Here is an 18,536-nt window from a genome sequence, read left to right as displayed (position 1 = left end):
CTGAGATTATCAGATTGGATGAGATTCGGTGCGGTTTTTAAAAATCCAATCAATTCATTGTATTGATTAAAAAAAATTCATTAAATTTGGCAGGACAATTGTTTATCGGGTCAGCAAGTTTTAAAATAAAACATTCATTTCAATCAATCGGTCAATCTGAATCTAGAATAGAGTTTAAATATACGGTATAATTAATTAGGGATCTAATCGATGATCATACGAAGCCGACTGCAGGTGTAATTACTCAATCATTATACGCTATTTGTGTAAATATACATGTATGTTCGCAGATAAATCCACGGCGGATAGTCTCGAACAATGCGTGTCGCTAGATTAGAACAAAGAGAGCATAGGCATAGTATAGTTTGGGATAGTATAGTACAGAATTGTTTAGTAAGGGAACAAGGGGGTGAAGAGCAAGAGAAACCGAGAGAGATTAAACAAATATGGTTATGAAGCGTGTCCAGAATAATCCGAGCGAATTACGCAGACTTCGATAACCTCTCGAGAACATAGAGCTGCACTAATCGAAATCCCACGTGCTCTTATCGCGCCTCCTGTTCTATATGATCTAGGGTACACGCGCGATGTATTATATCGTTGCTTATCCAAAGGCTCAAGGCGATCTGGGTGTTCTGAAATAGGGAAAAAAATTTTGTGACAACAATGCTTTTTTTTTTTTTACAATATTTGCTAAATCAAATATGAAAATCAAAATAAAAATTTACAGAATGAAAATTTTTACTAAAATTCAGTTGAAATTAATTTTATTAAATTTATTTAAAATATAATTTAATTTTTGTCAGGTATGTATTTGAATTAATAATGAAACAATATGTCAAAAAATTGTTACCATTTTTTTGACAAATCCAATATTGACGTCGATGCTCGTTCGTTTTTATTTTTTATCTATAGAGCGCTCATTCTTTTTTATCTAAAATTCGGATGTATCCAGTAGTGTCAATAAAATTCATTTTTCAGTATAAAAGCTTCATGTTTAAAGCTTTGATCCCGATATCATCGCTCTGATAAAATAAAAGTTAAATACATTACACGAAAAATAATCTGAAAGCAAAAGCATTGAACACACTCACGATTACAACTAATAGGTAGAAAGCTCGACTCGCCTGAAGCTTTCATGCCCGTTACAAGAGAATATTGCAAGCGATTTCCATGGCAAATTACGCGGAGCGTACATCGCCAGCGGGCGTGCTGGTAACTTCAATATACATATAACATATAACATCCAACATGTACGACTAAAATTTGTCCGTTGTAAATTGAGGCATGGACTCTCTCTAGAATTCAGGCCACTGATTTTATTTCATTTACATCATTATTCATATTATAAAAATTAATATGTATTACTAAAATATAAAGTACACAAGATCACCTTCATAATGCAACCGCGTAAAAATTATTTGTTAAAGTCAAAAAGCTGAAAAATGTCGTGTGTCATGTGGAATTAAATTAAATTGGAGGAAAAAAAAATACCGCGAGCTTTTTTTAATATTTTTATCGTGCCACTTGAAAAAGTTTCAACATGTCGTTAAAAGGTGGCGTATGTTAATAGAGAAAAAAAAAGTAAAAGTATATACGTGAAAAATTTCTGCTTTTGACATTTCTCTGATAAAAATAATAATAAAAAGAAAAAAAAACAATTTAACGAGAAAAATTTTATAATAAAATTTATAAACTTTTAATCCGATATATCATGGATTATATATGTATATAAAAGACTCAATACCTTTAAAAGTATTGTACTAAGATTCAAATTAAAATCAGGCAGTGATTCGAGTGAATCAAAAGACCGCTATTAAAACTTTTTCATTTATATGTAAATGAAGATTTTTTAACCAATAACCAGGCTTTTTAATTAACTGCAAGCATAATTTTATTTGCATAAATTTCACCTCTTCGTAATACAAACTCGATGGAAAATATTTTTTAATTAGTTGGTATATATATATATATATTCCTCGGGAAACAAATCAAACACAAAATAGGAGTAAATTGGTATATGTATCAGTCAATAAATAAAAAATAAACATTATTTGATATCATACAGAAGTATATAGTAATAAATGGAGAATCCGATGAAAAAAAAAATTCGTTTATACGTCAATAATCGTCATCACCGACATCGTCGTTTCCTACTGGCTCGTAGACTACACGGGTAATTGCCAGGCATTCATTTCATAAATATGTATAGGCCAATCTAGCTACTAACCGGACGTTGATTCAATCATACCTCCAAATTGTAGCCCTTATCCGATTTACAAATGTGTATCATTCCATCAATATATTCATAAATCTATTTTGTTTATATCACATTTTATTGCAATTCACGCGCCAGCAGCGTGTGCATTTTTCATATCAATTACTTTGTTCATTCAGTTGTTTAATTTATTTCCCTTGTACAAATAAAACATATTATTTTTGTAAAAATTATTGTTTCAATATCGTATTTTTATTGGAAAATTGGTACGATGGAAATTTGCTGTATGAAGAGAAAAATTATTTGCTTGTAATTTACTGATTGCTTGGTAGTAATTTGTAATTGTTGAGTACCTTTATTTCAATTGAATTAATTTTTAATTTATTCTCAATTTTTTTATCAATCATTAAATATTATATCACGTAGTATAAATTTATTTAAAAAAAAAATAAATAAATTTTTATTCATTTTTAATTAAAAAAAAATTTTTAGTATTTTTAGCTTAAAATTAAAAATAAAAATTATGCAAAATGTAACATCGCAATACTGAGTGTCTTTCAGATTAAATCCAACTCTGATAAATTAATTCCAGCAAAGATCAATAAAAATGTAAAGGGTTATTTTCTCTGACTTTATTCCCCACATGTAATAGGATCTCTTTGAAATCAACTCCAGGAATTTCAAGCCCTTTTGAAGGGATTTCGCCGTAATTATCCTGAAAAATGAGCGCTCAAAGTTCATTAAGGCAAACCGAGAAATTTTCAGAATTCACCCTATTATTCAAAACACAGTAGGCGTGCTCAAATTTCCCACAGGTTAAACAGAACAATGGTAGTTAAACTCGTGCAAATCTACCCAAAACAATTTGCAAACTTAAAAATATTTGAAATAACGTTTGTGAATCTACAATCGGTGATAAGTTTTGAAACATCTCATCAAACAAACTCAATTTTTCTTTCACATTTCCATGCTTACAAAAAATCCACGAATATATTTTATATTCTCAAATAAAAACTCGGCATGCATAAAAAATTTTTCATTTGAATATTTTCGTTTTCCCAAATAACAGCTCGCGTGAAATAAAAACCTAGCTTACTTCCATAACTTGTAAATAAAATTTTTCCAATGGTACCAATCACTCAAACGTATCCCGATATTTTAGAAACGCAAAAACTGTAAACTTCAAACGACATATCAAATATCTTGACTGAACACACATACACAAAGACATTCACAGAAATTTGATGTATACAATCTAAATAGTAAAAGAGAGCAATAGTTTAGTCGGATCTACCCTCGTTCCTTTAAAGTACTTTTAGTAAAATAGAAGAACGCGTGTGGAATTCGAGCGGAACGCAATATCCTTTCCTATCCGGTATGAGTTTGGGAATCGTGAAAGTTTAGCAGTGTGTGCTGTGACGTGTAAAAAAGCGACAAGAATTTGTCACGTCAACAGGTGTACTATCTCTACATACCTCCATGTACACTCTACATTCTACATACATCTATACATTTATACATTTATACATAAACACAGCCCATAAATGTACTACCACCTATATCTACATATCTACATCTACATCCACATATGTACATGTATTTCGACGTTTCGAGAATTTCGCATCTCACGAAGCAATTCAATTTATCGGATCACTGAGAATCCCCTACATGTCTTACCCCATATATATGTGTAACTGTATTCTGCATCTGCATCTACATCTGTAGGGCATTAATTAAAGTAATTAACTAATTACTTATTGCAGAGGATCACCGAGAAACTCCGAAGGCTCTCCCCGTAGGTGAAGCTACTGCACCAACACTGGGGCTCAAAAATGGGATTAATCATCCGGAGGATGTTAGAGATAATCTCGTGGATATAGATGCCAATGATCTTAATGATTGTTCTGCTCAAGAGTATGAGATAATGAAGGTTAAATTACATTTTAATATTTATATGATTTATATTAATTTGGAATTAGTTCTTAAACAACTTAATGTTACAACCTGAATAATAGTTTCTCTTTTTTTAATTATGTAATTTTATTCAGATTTTGATTTTTTGGTTTAATTAAAAAAATTAATTAACACGAGCAAAATATCTTTGAAAAATTTTATTTTTTTTCTCCAAGTGAGTTAAAAAAAATATTTATTTTACCATTTTTAATAATTTATCGGTCACAAAAATTGATATTATTTATTTATCGTTTAATGGTCATAAAAGTAAAATCCAAAAAAAATTGTCAGATGTTTATTAATATAATTTTATTTATTCACGTTATTATTAATTACTTGCAACTTTACAGTCACTATGTGACTGTCGTGACTTGTGAACTATGAATAAATAAAATTTTGCTTTATTAAATAATGACTTTTGTTAAATTGCACTGTACTTTTTTAACTATTGACGTTTTTAAAGATATAAGCTCATCCCGATGTTACACTCATCAAGAGCTTTCATTTGAGTACCCACATGCATTTTGATATATTTTTCATATATACATATATATAATATATATAAATATATGAAAAATTGATGTGGGTACTTAAATGAAAGGTTTGGATGAGTGTAATGTCGGGATGAGCTTATAACTTTGAAAATGTCAAGAGTTCACAAGATATAAGGTCATTTCTTAATTATGTATCTAGAAATAGAGCATTTTAGAATGCAGCCTAAATACTTATCATCATAAATTGACTATCAGTGAAAATGATATGAAACCTTGAAAAGGCAAAAATTAAAGTCAAGACCTTTGCAATTACACTAAATTTCACTAAAAAAAAAAAACAATTTTATCATACGACTATCCTGTAGACAAAATTTTTCTTATTCTCTTAATAATATAGATTTAAAAAATTAATAATTAATGTTGCAATAAAATAATGGAAAATAATCAATAATTTTCAATAAATTTTTCAGGACAACCTTCTGCTGTATAATCATGCCCGACTGATGACTCAAGACAATCATAGCAAAGAATATTTAGTTAGCATAATGTTCTCCCATTATGATCAGAATAATAATGGTAATTTGGAGCGCGAGGAACTGGAACAGGTGAGATATATAATAGAGGATAGATGATAGATTATTCAATGCGCGCTATTGAAAATTGAGTAATGTAAATTTATTATAACATCCATGATGGGGATGGTAATGGTAATGCACTTAACTTGCAGATTGCCGAACGTGAGGACTTGGAGCAGCTGAGCAAGGGATGCTCTTTAGGACATATGATCAGTTATGACGATGCCGATAAAGACGGACGACTTAACATCAATGAATTTTACATGGCTTTTAGCAAGCTTTATAGTAAGTTAAATTCAATTATTTAACTATTACTCTTACTCTTACAACCATTATTAATATTATTAAATTATGCGCAGATTTTATAGTCTTATAGAGAAATTAATTTATCAAAGAACGTGCTGACTTTGTACAATATTTTATTCTTTTATCACTTTTATTAAATATCTTTTCATATTCATATTCATGTCACCTTTCTCTATTTTATTATTTATTACTTATTACATTATTATTTTAAATAAGTAACATGACTTGGAATACTTAATTAAAAAAAAAATCTGTAACAAATTAATAACAATTAATTACAAATTTAATTGAATCGTTTGTTTGTTTCCTGCAGGTGTGTCGGTTGTTTCTCTCGACAAATCGCTGGAGATCAATCACATTTCAGCACGCGTTGGTGATAACGTCGAGATAAAATGTGATGTTACAGGCACGCCACCACCGCCCCTAGTTTGGAGGCGTAACGAAGCTGACCTGGAAGCACTATCGGAACCTGAAGTATTCAAAAAATATATTAATTACAAAATATACTGTATATAACTAGTTTCGATGTAAACAATGAATAAATTTTATTTTGCCTGCAGATACGCGTGTTTAACGATGGTAGCTTGTATCTGACTCGCGTCCAATTACTTCATGCGGGAAATTATACTTGCCATGCTTTAAGGAACAAGGATGTTGTTCAAACTCATGTATTGACAGTACACAGTAAGTTTTATCGTTTTTTTTTACAACCTTTATTTTACACGGAGAGAAAATAACTTTTTCATTTTTAATTAGTTTGCTGAGTCAAGCCTCTAATGATTGTGATTTAAAGTAAAGATTTCTTTCCAACAGTTTTTTGATATAGAAATATTAAAATTTTTTTTTTAATCAAATAAATTATTATAAAGAAAATTTGAACTGATTTAATTTTCTAAATCAATTTATTATTTAAATGAAATTAAGAAGTGATCAAATTTCTGATTTCAGTGTCAAAAATTATCATTTACTCGAAAATATTCAATAATTTTATAAACAAATAAATTACTGTAACGAAAAAGTTTTATCATCGCAAAATTTAAAAAAAAAAAAATTAAGCCCATTTTGGGCCATAACTAAATGAAAAATTAACATTTTTTTTTATTCTGCTTATTTTTATGGTGGATTTATGATAACAAATGTCGTGAAAGAAAAAAATAAAGATTTCGATAGTTTTTTTTCGTTCAAAAGTTGGAAAAAATTTTGGCTCTCATGTTTTTGGATAAAATTTCAATTTTATCTTTTTTTGATATATTTTTTTTTTTTTGAAAAGTACATAAAAAAATAAACAATTAAAAAAAAAATTGAATATTACAATTTTCAAAAAAATTTATAAATTTTTTTGAAAATTTGTTAAAATTGTGATAATCAACTTTTTTTTTTTTTCAATGGTTCATTTTTATACGTGTTTTTCAAAAAAAAATATATCAAAAAAATCAAAGAGAAATTTCGTTCAAAAAAATGAAAATTAAAATGATTGACCCCACTTGTAAATATTTACCATATTTTCTTATAACTAATTTACATTTTATAATAATATTTCAAAATAAAAAAATCATTATTTATCTATTAATTCTAGTATGATAAAACCAAGCATACAAAAAAAATAAACTTCTGTTATCACTAAAATAAAGGACTCATTCTCTCCGTGTATTTATTGAGTAAAAATTAAAACCATCACCATTGCTTATCATCATCTAAAATTTTTTATTTGACAACAAAGCGATACCAGAGGTAAGAGTGACACCGAGATTGCAATCAAAACGTCCGGGCGAGGAAGCAATGATGTCTTGTCACGTCGTTGGGGAGCCGTTACCACGAGTCGAGTGGCTGAAAAACGACGAATCGCTTCACGAGGAAGACAAGTATGAGGTTGTTGGCAACGGGACAAAACTTATCGTCAGAAATATTGGATACGCTGACACTGGGGCTTATATGTGTCAGGCTACGAGCATCGGCGGACTGACCCGCGATATCAGCAGCCTAGTTATTCAGGAGCAGCCAACCCCAAGTAATGCTCTTTAAAATAATAAACAATAATATTATATAGGTTACTGTAGGTGAATCGGCTTCAGCTATCTGTTAAAGATTAACGAGGGATTATTTCCAATCAAGCCCCCCTTATTGCTGATGATTATCAATAGACTTCATAATGCGCTTTGTTTAATAGGCTAATACACACTTATTGTCAGAGCCAGCCAGCTCTGGTACAAGCTAGTGAGTAAAATGTTGTATCGAAAGCAATGAGACGCAGCAAACCCACGCTAACCGCAAACCCGGTGATCGATCGATCGGCAGTTCCGTAGTTTTGACTCTTGATCCGATCCAAATTGCGGACTTTGTGGTTATCCGCTTGCCTGTAGCTTCAATTATCCCTTTTCACATCTCACCATTTACTCATCCGAACAATAGAACAACAACATTCAATAAATAGATTAACAGTTTGTGTCATTTAAAAATATTTAATATATTTTACCGACTTAATCGCTTTCTTTTTAAAATTATTCTGCTAAATAGGCGAAAAATCTGACAGTCCGATAATTAAAAACTAAATTTTAATTAAAAATTTAAAATATGAATTTTTAATTAAAATATTGTGGGAAAAAACTGGACTAAATACTTGTGTTTACTTTGCCCGCTCAAAAAATAAAAAAAAATAAATAAATATACTCTGAACGGCTTCATTACGGATTTCTTTTTTTTTTCATCCACGGAGGTGAATAATTAAAGAAGAAGTAAAAAACTGAAATTAAAATTTGAATTTTTATTTGCAGCAGCGGCTAATGAAGAGCGGAGGTTCTTTTCATTCCACGAATGGGGCATATCTGTTTACGAGCCGTCTGCTTGTCGACTTTATCATCAAATTCATTCCACAGATATCATCCCCGGGACACAGGTACACTTTTCTTTTTTTTATATTGGTTTTTATAATTGAGCGAGTATTTGTGATAGTTTGACAGAGAATAAAGTGTATTATTTAATTTTTTGTTTTTTAAAGTAGGTTGTGATTAATACTTTCTTTATTAATGTGGTGATAGAAGTAATATAATGTGGATGAAAATGAAAAATATTGTTTGCTTACAGGAATATGTTTGCGGAGAAAAGGATATACCCTGCAGCTGGGGCCGCGCTATCAACGTTGCTAATCGTTATGTATACGTTACACAGCCTGAGAAAGATAGAATTTTAGTTATCAGCAAAATTCAGATGGTCGTTGTTGATGTAAGAACTTATTTTTTCACATATTATCTTCTCATCAAAGTGCACTGATGAATTTTAATCCTGGATTTGTTTTAATATAAAAAATAATTGATAAGTTTAGAGTAAATCTTTTTGAATAAATTAAAAATAAATTTTTTTTTCTAATAAATATCTTTTATTCATAATCGAAGTCATTGAAAAAAATTGATTATAAATTTTTATTCACAACTAATTAGAAATATTTATTAAAATACAATTATAAATTTTTATGAAGAAATAATTAAAAAATTTCATTAAAAGTATACTAAATAATTTTATTAAAAATTCAATTAAAAATTTTATAATTTTTAATTTCGACTAGACTAAATTTATCGCGAGTTATTTGTTTACATCCAATGAGATAAAAATAACCCATCTTAAATAAAAAGTTCAAGAGGTGAATTTAAACATTGAAACTTCAATAAATTAAATCTATTTATAGTCGAACCTTAAAAGCTTAATAACTTAGGACGAAAATATCGTAGAAACTTTTAAAGATGAATTTAAAGATAAAATTTATCATCAGATTTACGTTCGCCTGCATTCAAAAGGCTAAAAGCATCTCTTACCATTATAAATTAATAGATCGATAAACGGATAGGAGTAAACTGCGATTATTTAAGCTCGCGATAATTTTAAATAACAAGAAATCCAATCTACCAATCTCATTTAGACGATCGCGGTTAATTAAATCAATAATTTATAAATCGATCTTATTTATAATAACTCGGTCAAGGTTTTTGCCGCTTGTCCGTAAACACAAAAGTTTATATTGATATTAAAAAGTTTTTTGAATAAATAATAATCTAATAAAACACACTGTATATAAATCGATTGAACCCAGATCGACGTGAAAGGAAAAATGTAAAAAAGATAGTATTTTTTGTCTGCACAGTAGAAAAATAATTGACAGTATATATTGGGGAAAGTTATTTTACCAAAGCTCGCTGCACGGTCAGTTGAACTATCGGGCATCGAATCATACCAGCAGAATTTGATTTTAACCAGAATGTATTGAGCTCGGAAAAGTCGGGTGGTTAAAACTTTTGTTTCGTACAAAATTCACCGTGAAATTGATAAAAGAAAAATTCTTTTAATATACATACAGATTTCACACGTTTGGACGTTGACGGTAAAAAAAAAGAGATAGGCTGTGAAAGCATCCCCATTGAAAACTTGAAAACTCAAACAGATTCATTTTTTGCAAGACTAATTGATTGGCTTTGGAGGTTCGAAGTATTGAGTTATCGGGCCATAAATAACTTTTATATTTTTTCAGGTTGTAGCTACAGATAAATATCCAGTGGAGTTGCAGTATGTGCCGGCATTAGATCAAGTTTGGGTATTGAATTGGCGGAGCGAGCGTAACATCGGTATAAAAACAATCCAAGTAATCAGAGACGCCGCGCAAAAAAGAAAACACCATACAGTGCACCCGGAACCTATTGACGGGCAGTTTGATTTAGTACGCGGTCTCTACATTCCCTATCTACAGGTTAATTTATTCATTCATTACTTTTACAATATTCGTTAATTATTTATTGATAATCGATAATTAATTATGAATTATAATGAGTGTTATTGTTGTTGTTGTTATTATTATCTATAACATAAATTAATCAACGTCCTTTAAAATATTTAACAGGATATCGGGCACATGTTTAAATACGGATACGTCACTCACACTAATCAACGGGGCATGTACAAGCTTGATCTAGCAAACATGCGGTACACCAGAAGCGCCGATCTCGCACCATACAATTGCGTGCCCGCCCACATTCAATTTCCAGCCTTGTGTAAGTTACATATTCCAATATTTTCCATATTATATACTACCTCTCCAGTGTTTATTAACGTGTTATTAATGAACTTCACACGGCCGATGGATACAATATTTAATATTTTCTTTTAAATACTTAAAATTTAACTTTATCAACGGAAAAAAGTAAACTCTAATAAATAATAGTCGATTAATAATAAGTAATGATCAACTGGAAAAAATTACCATTTCAAACAGTAAAATCGTGATTTTAACAATTACTTTATAATATTTATCATTTAAATGCTACAATTTATTATTTACATGGAAGAAAATACTATTTTAAACAGTAATATTCGCTATGTGAAAGCCGAAAATGTTAAAGTATAATAATTAAAAATTTTGATTTTGATATTTATCATTTCGTACCTAAAAAATGATCGCATGATGTGTAAAAAATATAAACTACAGTTACTAAATTTTCTATACAAGCAACGTCAATATTTACAAAGTAAAATGGTAAATTTAAAACGCAACGCTAAAAATCAAACTATAAATATTGATTTGTTTGGACTGGTAATATATATATTTATATTTTAATAGGTAATATATATATATATATATATATATATATATATATTTTAAGAGTAGAATTTTTATTGTTTCAAATGTTAAATTCTCTTAGTGTGAGACCTTCCCCTTCTTCTCGTCGTTATTTACTACACTGAGAAAAAAGCTATTTTTTTGCTCGACGAAGGCAGAAAGTGGCAACTTCGTTTAGCGCAGCAGGCCGAAAGTTGACGCTTTCTGCCCGTCGAGCAAAAAAAATATTTTTATTAAGAAAATTTTCTTGATACAAGAATTTATGTTCTTGAAAATTTTCAAGAATATATATTCTTAGCTCAAGAAATTGTTAAATTGATTGAAATAATTTTTACTTAATTTAAATAAAGCTATTCTGTTGTTTATCTATTATCCAAAGATAAATATTGATGTTCTTCTCTTCAGAAATTAATAATTAATAATAATAGAATATTTGATCGTCAGCGAGTTTCTTGAGCCAAATAATTGTTAATTAAGCAAAAGTATTTTTTTTTCTCAGTGTATAGTGACAGCTACTAATCATATTTTCGATATTAAATTATAAATTGTGGCTTTTACAATTTCTACATTAAGTTTTGTAATATTTACATTTGTGCCACCCCGATGTCCGCTATACTGTTTGAAACTATAAAAATTAACCGGAACCCGAGTGAATTTTACACTTTACTTTTTTCCGTGAAGCGATGGTTGCTACTATTAGATAATAAATAAATTTTTATAATTAATTTTAATACTTAAATTTATGGAAAAATTTTGGAGTTCTTTTGTATTATCAGCTATTGATTATTTGAATGCTAATTGAGCTTAATTAAAATTTTTCAGATGGATTCGTAATATTACAATGCGAGGAACCAATTACTGGTAAAGCAACCGGTCAACTTTTATTAGATTACTTGACGGATACGGTTTTGTCTCACAAACCCGGGCTTATTGGAAAACCTATGGTATCACCGGATTCACGTCACGTTGTCACGTTGGACAAACAAGTCAGTGGAGTTATACTTGTTGTCCAAGAAATACTACGTAAGTTTTTTTCTCTTTACTTAAGGAGAAAAAATATTAATTTACTTGGTAATACATTCACGTATGCTTAAATGTCACGTCTATAATAATTAAACTAACAAAAAAAAAACCCACACGTAAATGAAAAGTAATATGTAAGTTTAATTTTTTTCATAGTTTGCGAAAGTTTTATTAAAAAAGTCATTTTGTTATTTCTTATTTATTCTTCTTATCAATAATAAATATTTTTATTTTTTATTTCAGCAAATGGATTAAAGTTTTCGTTTGACGTTAAAACAACATTAAATATTAGTGATATTACATTTTATCCATCGCAAACAACTCATGGATATGATTTATACGCTTCCTCGACAGATAAAGAAGACATATTGTTTCTTAATTTAGCTACAGGTAACTTTAATCGCTTTTATTTATATTAAACTTACTCAAATCATCAAAATCGGTGTTTTTTTGATCAATTTTATTTTTAATGTATTGACAATGTATTGAAAATACTTAAAATTGTGTGACTTGATTAAAAAAAAATTTTTTTTTAATTTAAAAATTAATGTAAATTTTTTATGATTCATTTTTTTTATCAGGTAAAGTAGAAATGATAACAGGCGTTGGAAAAGCGATGCCAATGAATTTAACCAAATGGGGAAATCCGAACAGGCCAATTGTCCAAAGTGGTATATTTGGACGTTATATGGTGAGTCCATCGAACGAAGCTCTCTTTGTATTGAATGGAGAAACACGAACGGTTAACTGTGAAATCGGTGGTCTTGTACATCCGGGTCAAGTTGTGTGGTTTACAGTAGCTCTTCATTAGAAACTATCTGCCGTATTATTTCAATAAAAATAATATTTCCCGATAAATTTAATTTTATTTAAAAACCAAACAAGTGGCCTCGAATTGTCTTTTCAAAATAAATAAATAATTAATTATACTAATTCATATAAATACACAAGTATAATATTATTTTAAATTATATACTTTAAAGAAGTAAATAATAAATTATAAAGACGATGAGGATCTAAATAGCGGGAACTATTTTTTGTTCCTAATAAAATTAAATTTTCATAAAATATTAATAATGATAATTGATAATAATAATAATAAAATTAATTAATGTCATTTGCCATACGAGACCATTGCCACTATGTAAAATCGTTCGTAAAAAAAAATACTAAAAGACAAAAAAAAATATCATTCTTATATTAAATATATTATAATATAAATATTAAGACCCACCGTACACAATAACTAGGAATAAAAATTAATATTATTATGTAATGTTATTAATAACGTTGTTACGCAATTATTGTAAGATATAATTGATATAGCATTTTTATGGAACGAAAAAGAAAAAAAAAATAAGTACCCCGAGTATAAATTTCAGTAATTTGTCGTCAGTTTATCCAATAAAAATTAATAATTACGCGTATAAATAATTTTAAACGGTTCTCAACCGTGAAAAATTATTTACAACCGTGTAATTAATTATTTTAGGTAGATGAAATTTATTTGTAATTTAATTCAGCTCCTGCTAACAAATTTTAATAATTATTTACATCTCTTTTTACAATTTACTTTGGTAATTTTATTAAAATTGTGTCATCTATTGTATCTAGTAAAAACCAAAAAAAAAAAGAAGAAAAAAAAATGAATAATAAAAAATTGTCTAGATCTAGTAGAAATAATAATATGTAAAAAGCGAAGAATTATTTTGTTAACGTTGTCCATATCGGGATATGTATTTAAGCTGTTGTGTCGCGCGTAAATAATTTTAAAAATAAGTTAATTACTACTACTATTAATAATAATAATGATAATAAATGATAATAAAAGTAATTTCTTTATAGTAGTTGTTGGGAATTCACAGTATACTTTATAATGTGAACTGTTTAGTGAATGATGAAAGAAGTGCGTTGACACCTGAATAGTTACGTCGCGAAACAACAGTATTAATGAATAAATAAAAATAAAACCATTGATAAGAGATAAAATAATGATATTAAATTAGAATGGCAAAGATATTTAAATATATAATATACATATATTTATATTTATAATGGAAAGATAAAACGTATATATTAAAAAAATAATAATGTAATAAAAACACATAGCACGATTACCCACCTGCTGTGAAAATGTGAAAAGGAAAATCCGATAATAGTATTATGATAAAAAACGAAACAAAAATATACAACAGTTGCGAATAGAACACATGACTGAACAAAGAAATAATAATAATAATTTGTATTTTTTGCATTGATTTGCCTCCCTTGTGTCAATGACCAAAATTTTTTAAATTCTCTTAATATTCGAGTTACATTTACGTGACTCTAATTTGATTATGAACTTACAGAGATGATTTTTAATTTTTTTATGAATCAACGGTTCAATATTTTATGTATTCTCTGCAATTAAGATTGTTCTAATAATAAAAGCATAATTTTAAATATCAAAATATTCTGCAGGCAAAAATTATTAATTGTCGAAGTAAAGTTTATTCAGGATTGGTCCGACTATAATTTTATTCGAGTGTGATTTACTATACAAATAAGGTCAAACTGACCGGCGTAATAATATCCGCGGGGTAGAATCATCGTAAGGGAACCTAAATAAACTCCATTAGAATAATGACTTTCATTTCATGCTGGTTCATGTATTTTTTTGCGCTTTTTTTACAAGATATGTAAAAGAAGTTTTATGAATACATAATTTTGTTTGAGGTATAAATATTGTTATTTCTCTGGTGGAATTATTTATCGACAAATTTTACATTATTTTGTTGCTATTATGTAATCACAATATTGTTTTTAAAATTCGATATTGAGAAGAAAATAAATTTACTTGGTCATTGACGTAAGAATAAATGAATATTATTGAGAAAATAGCTTTGTAATCGGCGCCTAGTAGAGAATTATGTCTGATGAAGACTGAATCTCCATTTCGCATGTCGAAGCAACTTAAATAAATCTAGTCATAATAATAATGAATGAAAAAAAAAAAAAAAAAAAAAATTTACAAATGTCCCACAATCATCATCGTTACTGTCATTTTACCATGATCATTATCATTATCATGCTACCATTTAATCATAATCATCTTTAATAAATTTATAACACTTGGATAATGTCAGTCACTTAATAAAAAAATAAATAAATATATATGTAAATATTTTCGTGTAATTCAATAAAAATGAGACGAGATAAAAACAATTTATGACAAATAGCTATTTGTATCATATACAACTAAACAACAGACACGAAAACATTTTTTAAAACAAATTACAATGAACATTTGATTATTTAATAATAAAAATAATTTTTTTTTTTATTATTATTAATGAAAATTTTTAATTTGTTTTCATCATTATTTTTTTTAATGAAACAAATTTAAATCAGAAACATACAATTCATAATAAATATAATTAGCACTTAATGACACAACAATAATTATTGTATATTCGTGTGTGTGTTTGTTGATACATTCCTTGTAATAAAAATTCAATATAAATAATTTAATAAATAATACTATAAGCCCAACATTAATTTCCTTATTTTTTTTTTTCAAATGAAATCATTCAAGGTATTTTTAATTTAAAAGAAAGAATTAACATACGTGTACTATTGTCATTAATTACTATTAATTATTATATTAAATATATATATAAAATAAAAAAAAAAAGACGTAACAATTGTTTTTAACAGTCATTTTTTGTTTGTTTTATTATCTATTAAAATTACTTTTATGAGATTGATTCTTATTTTATTTTATTAAAAATTCGACGCATTTCCAATGACTTATATTTGCTTTGCACATTACTAATCAACTTATCATTTAATCAATAAACATATTGTTTCTCTTTTCTTCAATTGATTTAGATTAAAAATTTTAAATAATAATCGATTCAATACGCATACATCAATAAAAGTATTTCCGTTAATATTACTATCATGAATTAATATTAATATTACAATAATAAGCGAACTTTTGTTTTACATTCAATTGAATTAGAAAATAATAAAAACATCTTTTTAATTATCTTTGATCCATTAGTTTTTTTGTTGCGACGATTCGCAGGAAGTATCACATCGATCCAGGCCTCTTGTGATCTTTATTTTTTTACGTTACTTTAATTACTTTAGTTATGTTTTTTTTTTTTTCCTTTTATTTAAATATTTTTATTTAACTAATCACTGAGACTTGAGTTTTGTATGAAGAAAAAAAAAAATAAAATCTCCATAACAATCAGTGAAAATATTATCAACATTTATAATGATAATAATAATAATTGAAAAAATTATCCTAATATTTTAGCCTGAACCAACGCCTAATTATTTTTACACAATTAAACACATTAATTTATACGAAAAATTTCTGACTTAAAATTTCTCTTCGTTGCCATTGAGTTTTTCCATTAATTTATAAATTACATGGCTTTGAGGCTGTTTCTCGTCGGCTGTAGAATAAAATATATGCATTACTAAAATCTTCTTCCTGTGGCTTCTGTTTACTCGTCAGTTCATCATTGTAGTGATACCACACGTCTGTGTGAGGATTCTTCGCGTATGCCGTATAATGCCCAGCAGAAACACCTGGAATACAAAAGCATCATATAAATTTTTCAACCTTCATTAAATTAAATAATCACATTTATATGAATAATAAATTACCTCCGTAATGACAGACGCAAGCATACAGATCGTACATATGCTTGCCTAGACTCAGTCCGGCTAAAGGAAATGTTACTTTATCATCCAATTTCATGCTAACGCACTCATGAAATACGAATCTGTTAAAACAAAAAATTGATTAATTAATATTAATAATTAAAATCTTTTTTTTTTTTTAATAAATTTTTAAAAATTACCTCTTAAGATAGACTATGAGGTACTTAGGATAGCGATGAACAGTCAATGTCTTAGTAGCACACTGATTCCGTTCACACTTTGGACAAAACCATGGATTGTGTTCATCTAACATTTCACTGTAAGTAAAAAAAATTAATTTTAAAGAGATTATTACGATCCCGACACTGAAGTAAATTGATGTAATGTAATCCAAGGATCAAGGATCATGAAATAAGTCAATACTAAATTTTTTTATTTTAGCGCAACGTTTTGGAATTTATTACTCCTTCCTCAGGCGTTTGTGGAAAACATACTAATATAATATAATTAATATTACAAACAACATCTCAAAAGTTTCTTAATAAATCCAATATCACATACCATAAAGATTCATGTATTAACTCTGTCAATTAACAATAAATGCTGCTTTGTCGTTTCCATAATAGTCTACAATATTCTATCAAAAATTGTTAAAAAAAAGTTTGAAAAATCCAAAAGTGCACGCCTCATTATCTCATTTTTCATAATAAAATTGATTAAAATAAAATGAATATAAAGTTAGCCGACATCTAAAAATTTTTATGATTTTTTTTGTTAAAAAATTATTACAAAAAATTTTTTCATTTGTTAAAAACTTCAAAAACTATAAGTGCAATTTTTTAAAAATATTTTTTCGTTATAATTTAATAAATTAAGCAAAATAAAAAAATCAAACATGTCGGCTAACTTTATTGTTATAAAATAAAATATAAAAAGCAAAATAATAAAAAACAAAAAACTCTGCTATGGTTTAGTGGCGCGATAATTCTAAGGTGAGGAAAAAAAATACTATAATAAAATGTATCTATAGATAAACAAAAAAATACACAGTCATATATTAGTTTTTTATAAATAATAATAAAAACGACAGTAAATTTAACGGTCATATTAATTGAGAAAGTCCGTCGTGTGTTACTTTAGATAATAAAAAAAAAAATTATTCCGGTGCGATCATTTTTTCGACTAATTTCCCTGGCACATACACCAATTCATAAACACAGATACATGGACGTCCAGAAAAGATTATTTTTAATTTTATTATTTACTATGTTAAACAAAATAATTTTTATTGAAATATATTTTATGTGCTTGACAAATTATTTGACTTGATATTAGTACACTCAGATTAACCTGTAAGTGAGATATAAATAGAAAATTAATTTCAGTTTCATGAGGCGTGCAATTAGTTAAAAACACATCGTATTAGTATTGACTTGTTTCATGACTTTGATCCTCAGATTACATTACATAAAAAAAATTAACTATTAATTTTAATTTAATAAAGAAAAAAAATACATTGTACTTAATTAATAAAATAAATATAAATAAGTTTTATGAATTATTACAAACCTTTGACTAAATGCCTGTAAACAATCATACAAAGACAGTGGATGTGGTGGACGCTGTTTCCTAACGCTGATATGTTCCATCGGTGGTTCAATGTCCGGTACATTTTCGGTATAACGTATCGCTAATGTGTCGCTGGT

At 27.7% G+C, this 18,536-nt stretch overlaps 2 protein-coding genes across 4 annotated transcripts in view; one reads left to right on the top strand and one right to left on the bottom strand.

Moving 5' to 3' along the window:
* LOC123269923 (follistatin-related protein 5-like) overlaps positions 1 to 13,579 on the top strand; it is a 240,837-nt gene extending 227,258 nt beyond the window's left edge. For all 3 annotated transcript variants that reach the window (XM_044735878.1, XM_044735869.1, XM_044735860.1), the window contains 13 exons: positions 3,982 to 4,148; positions 5,136 to 5,270; positions 5,393 to 5,525; positions 5,860 to 6,020; positions 6,107 to 6,230; positions 7,267 to 7,554; positions 8,318 to 8,439; positions 8,628 to 8,765; positions 10,063 to 10,278; positions 10,429 to 10,579; positions 11,968 to 12,168; positions 12,412 to 12,558; positions 12,750 to 13,579. In XM_044735878.1, the coding sequence (XP_044591813.1) occupies positions 3,982 to 4,148; positions 5,136 to 5,270; positions 5,393 to 5,525; positions 5,860 to 6,020; positions 6,107 to 6,230; positions 7,267 to 7,554; positions 8,318 to 8,439; positions 8,628 to 8,765; positions 10,063 to 10,278; positions 10,429 to 10,579; positions 11,968 to 12,168; positions 12,412 to 12,558; positions 12,750 to 12,979 (2,213 nt within the window). In that variant the 3' untranslated portion in view covers positions 12,980 to 13,579. The remainder of the gene's footprint in view (positions 1 to 3,981; positions 4,149 to 5,135; positions 5,271 to 5,392; positions 5,526 to 5,859; positions 6,021 to 6,106; positions 6,231 to 7,266; positions 7,555 to 8,317; positions 8,440 to 8,627; positions 8,766 to 10,062; positions 10,279 to 10,428; positions 10,580 to 11,967; positions 12,169 to 12,411; positions 12,559 to 12,749) is intronic.
* A 2,731-nt stretch (positions 13,580 to 16,310) lies between these two features.
* LOC123269347 (ubiquitin carboxyl-terminal hydrolase 4-like) lies at positions 16,311 to 18,530 on the bottom strand. Its single transcript, XM_044734969.1, has 4 exons — positions 18,400 to 18,530; positions 17,031 to 17,147; positions 16,834 to 16,952; positions 16,311 to 16,755 (listed from the first exon to the last, which is right to left on the bottom strand). The coding sequence occupies exons 1-4, from the start codon at positions 18,477 to 18,479 to the stop codon at positions 16,583 to 16,585; spliced, it is 489 nt and encodes a 162-aa protein (XP_044590904.1). The 5' UTR covers positions 18,480 to 18,530; the 3' UTR covers positions 16,311 to 16,582.
* Positions 18,531 to 18,536: the final 6 nt, after the last annotated feature.

The sequence above is a fragment of the Cotesia glomerata genome, linkage group LG1 (genome assembly GCF_020080835.1).
Source record: "Cotesia glomerata isolate CgM1 linkage group LG1, MPM_Cglom_v2.3, whole genome shotgun sequence".
Taxonomy (NCBI): domain Eukaryota; kingdom Metazoa; phylum Arthropoda; class Insecta; order Hymenoptera; family Braconidae; genus Cotesia; species Cotesia glomerata.
The sequence above is the reverse complement of the archived record's forward strand: the minus strand, read 5'-3'. Positions and strand labels throughout refer to the sequence as shown.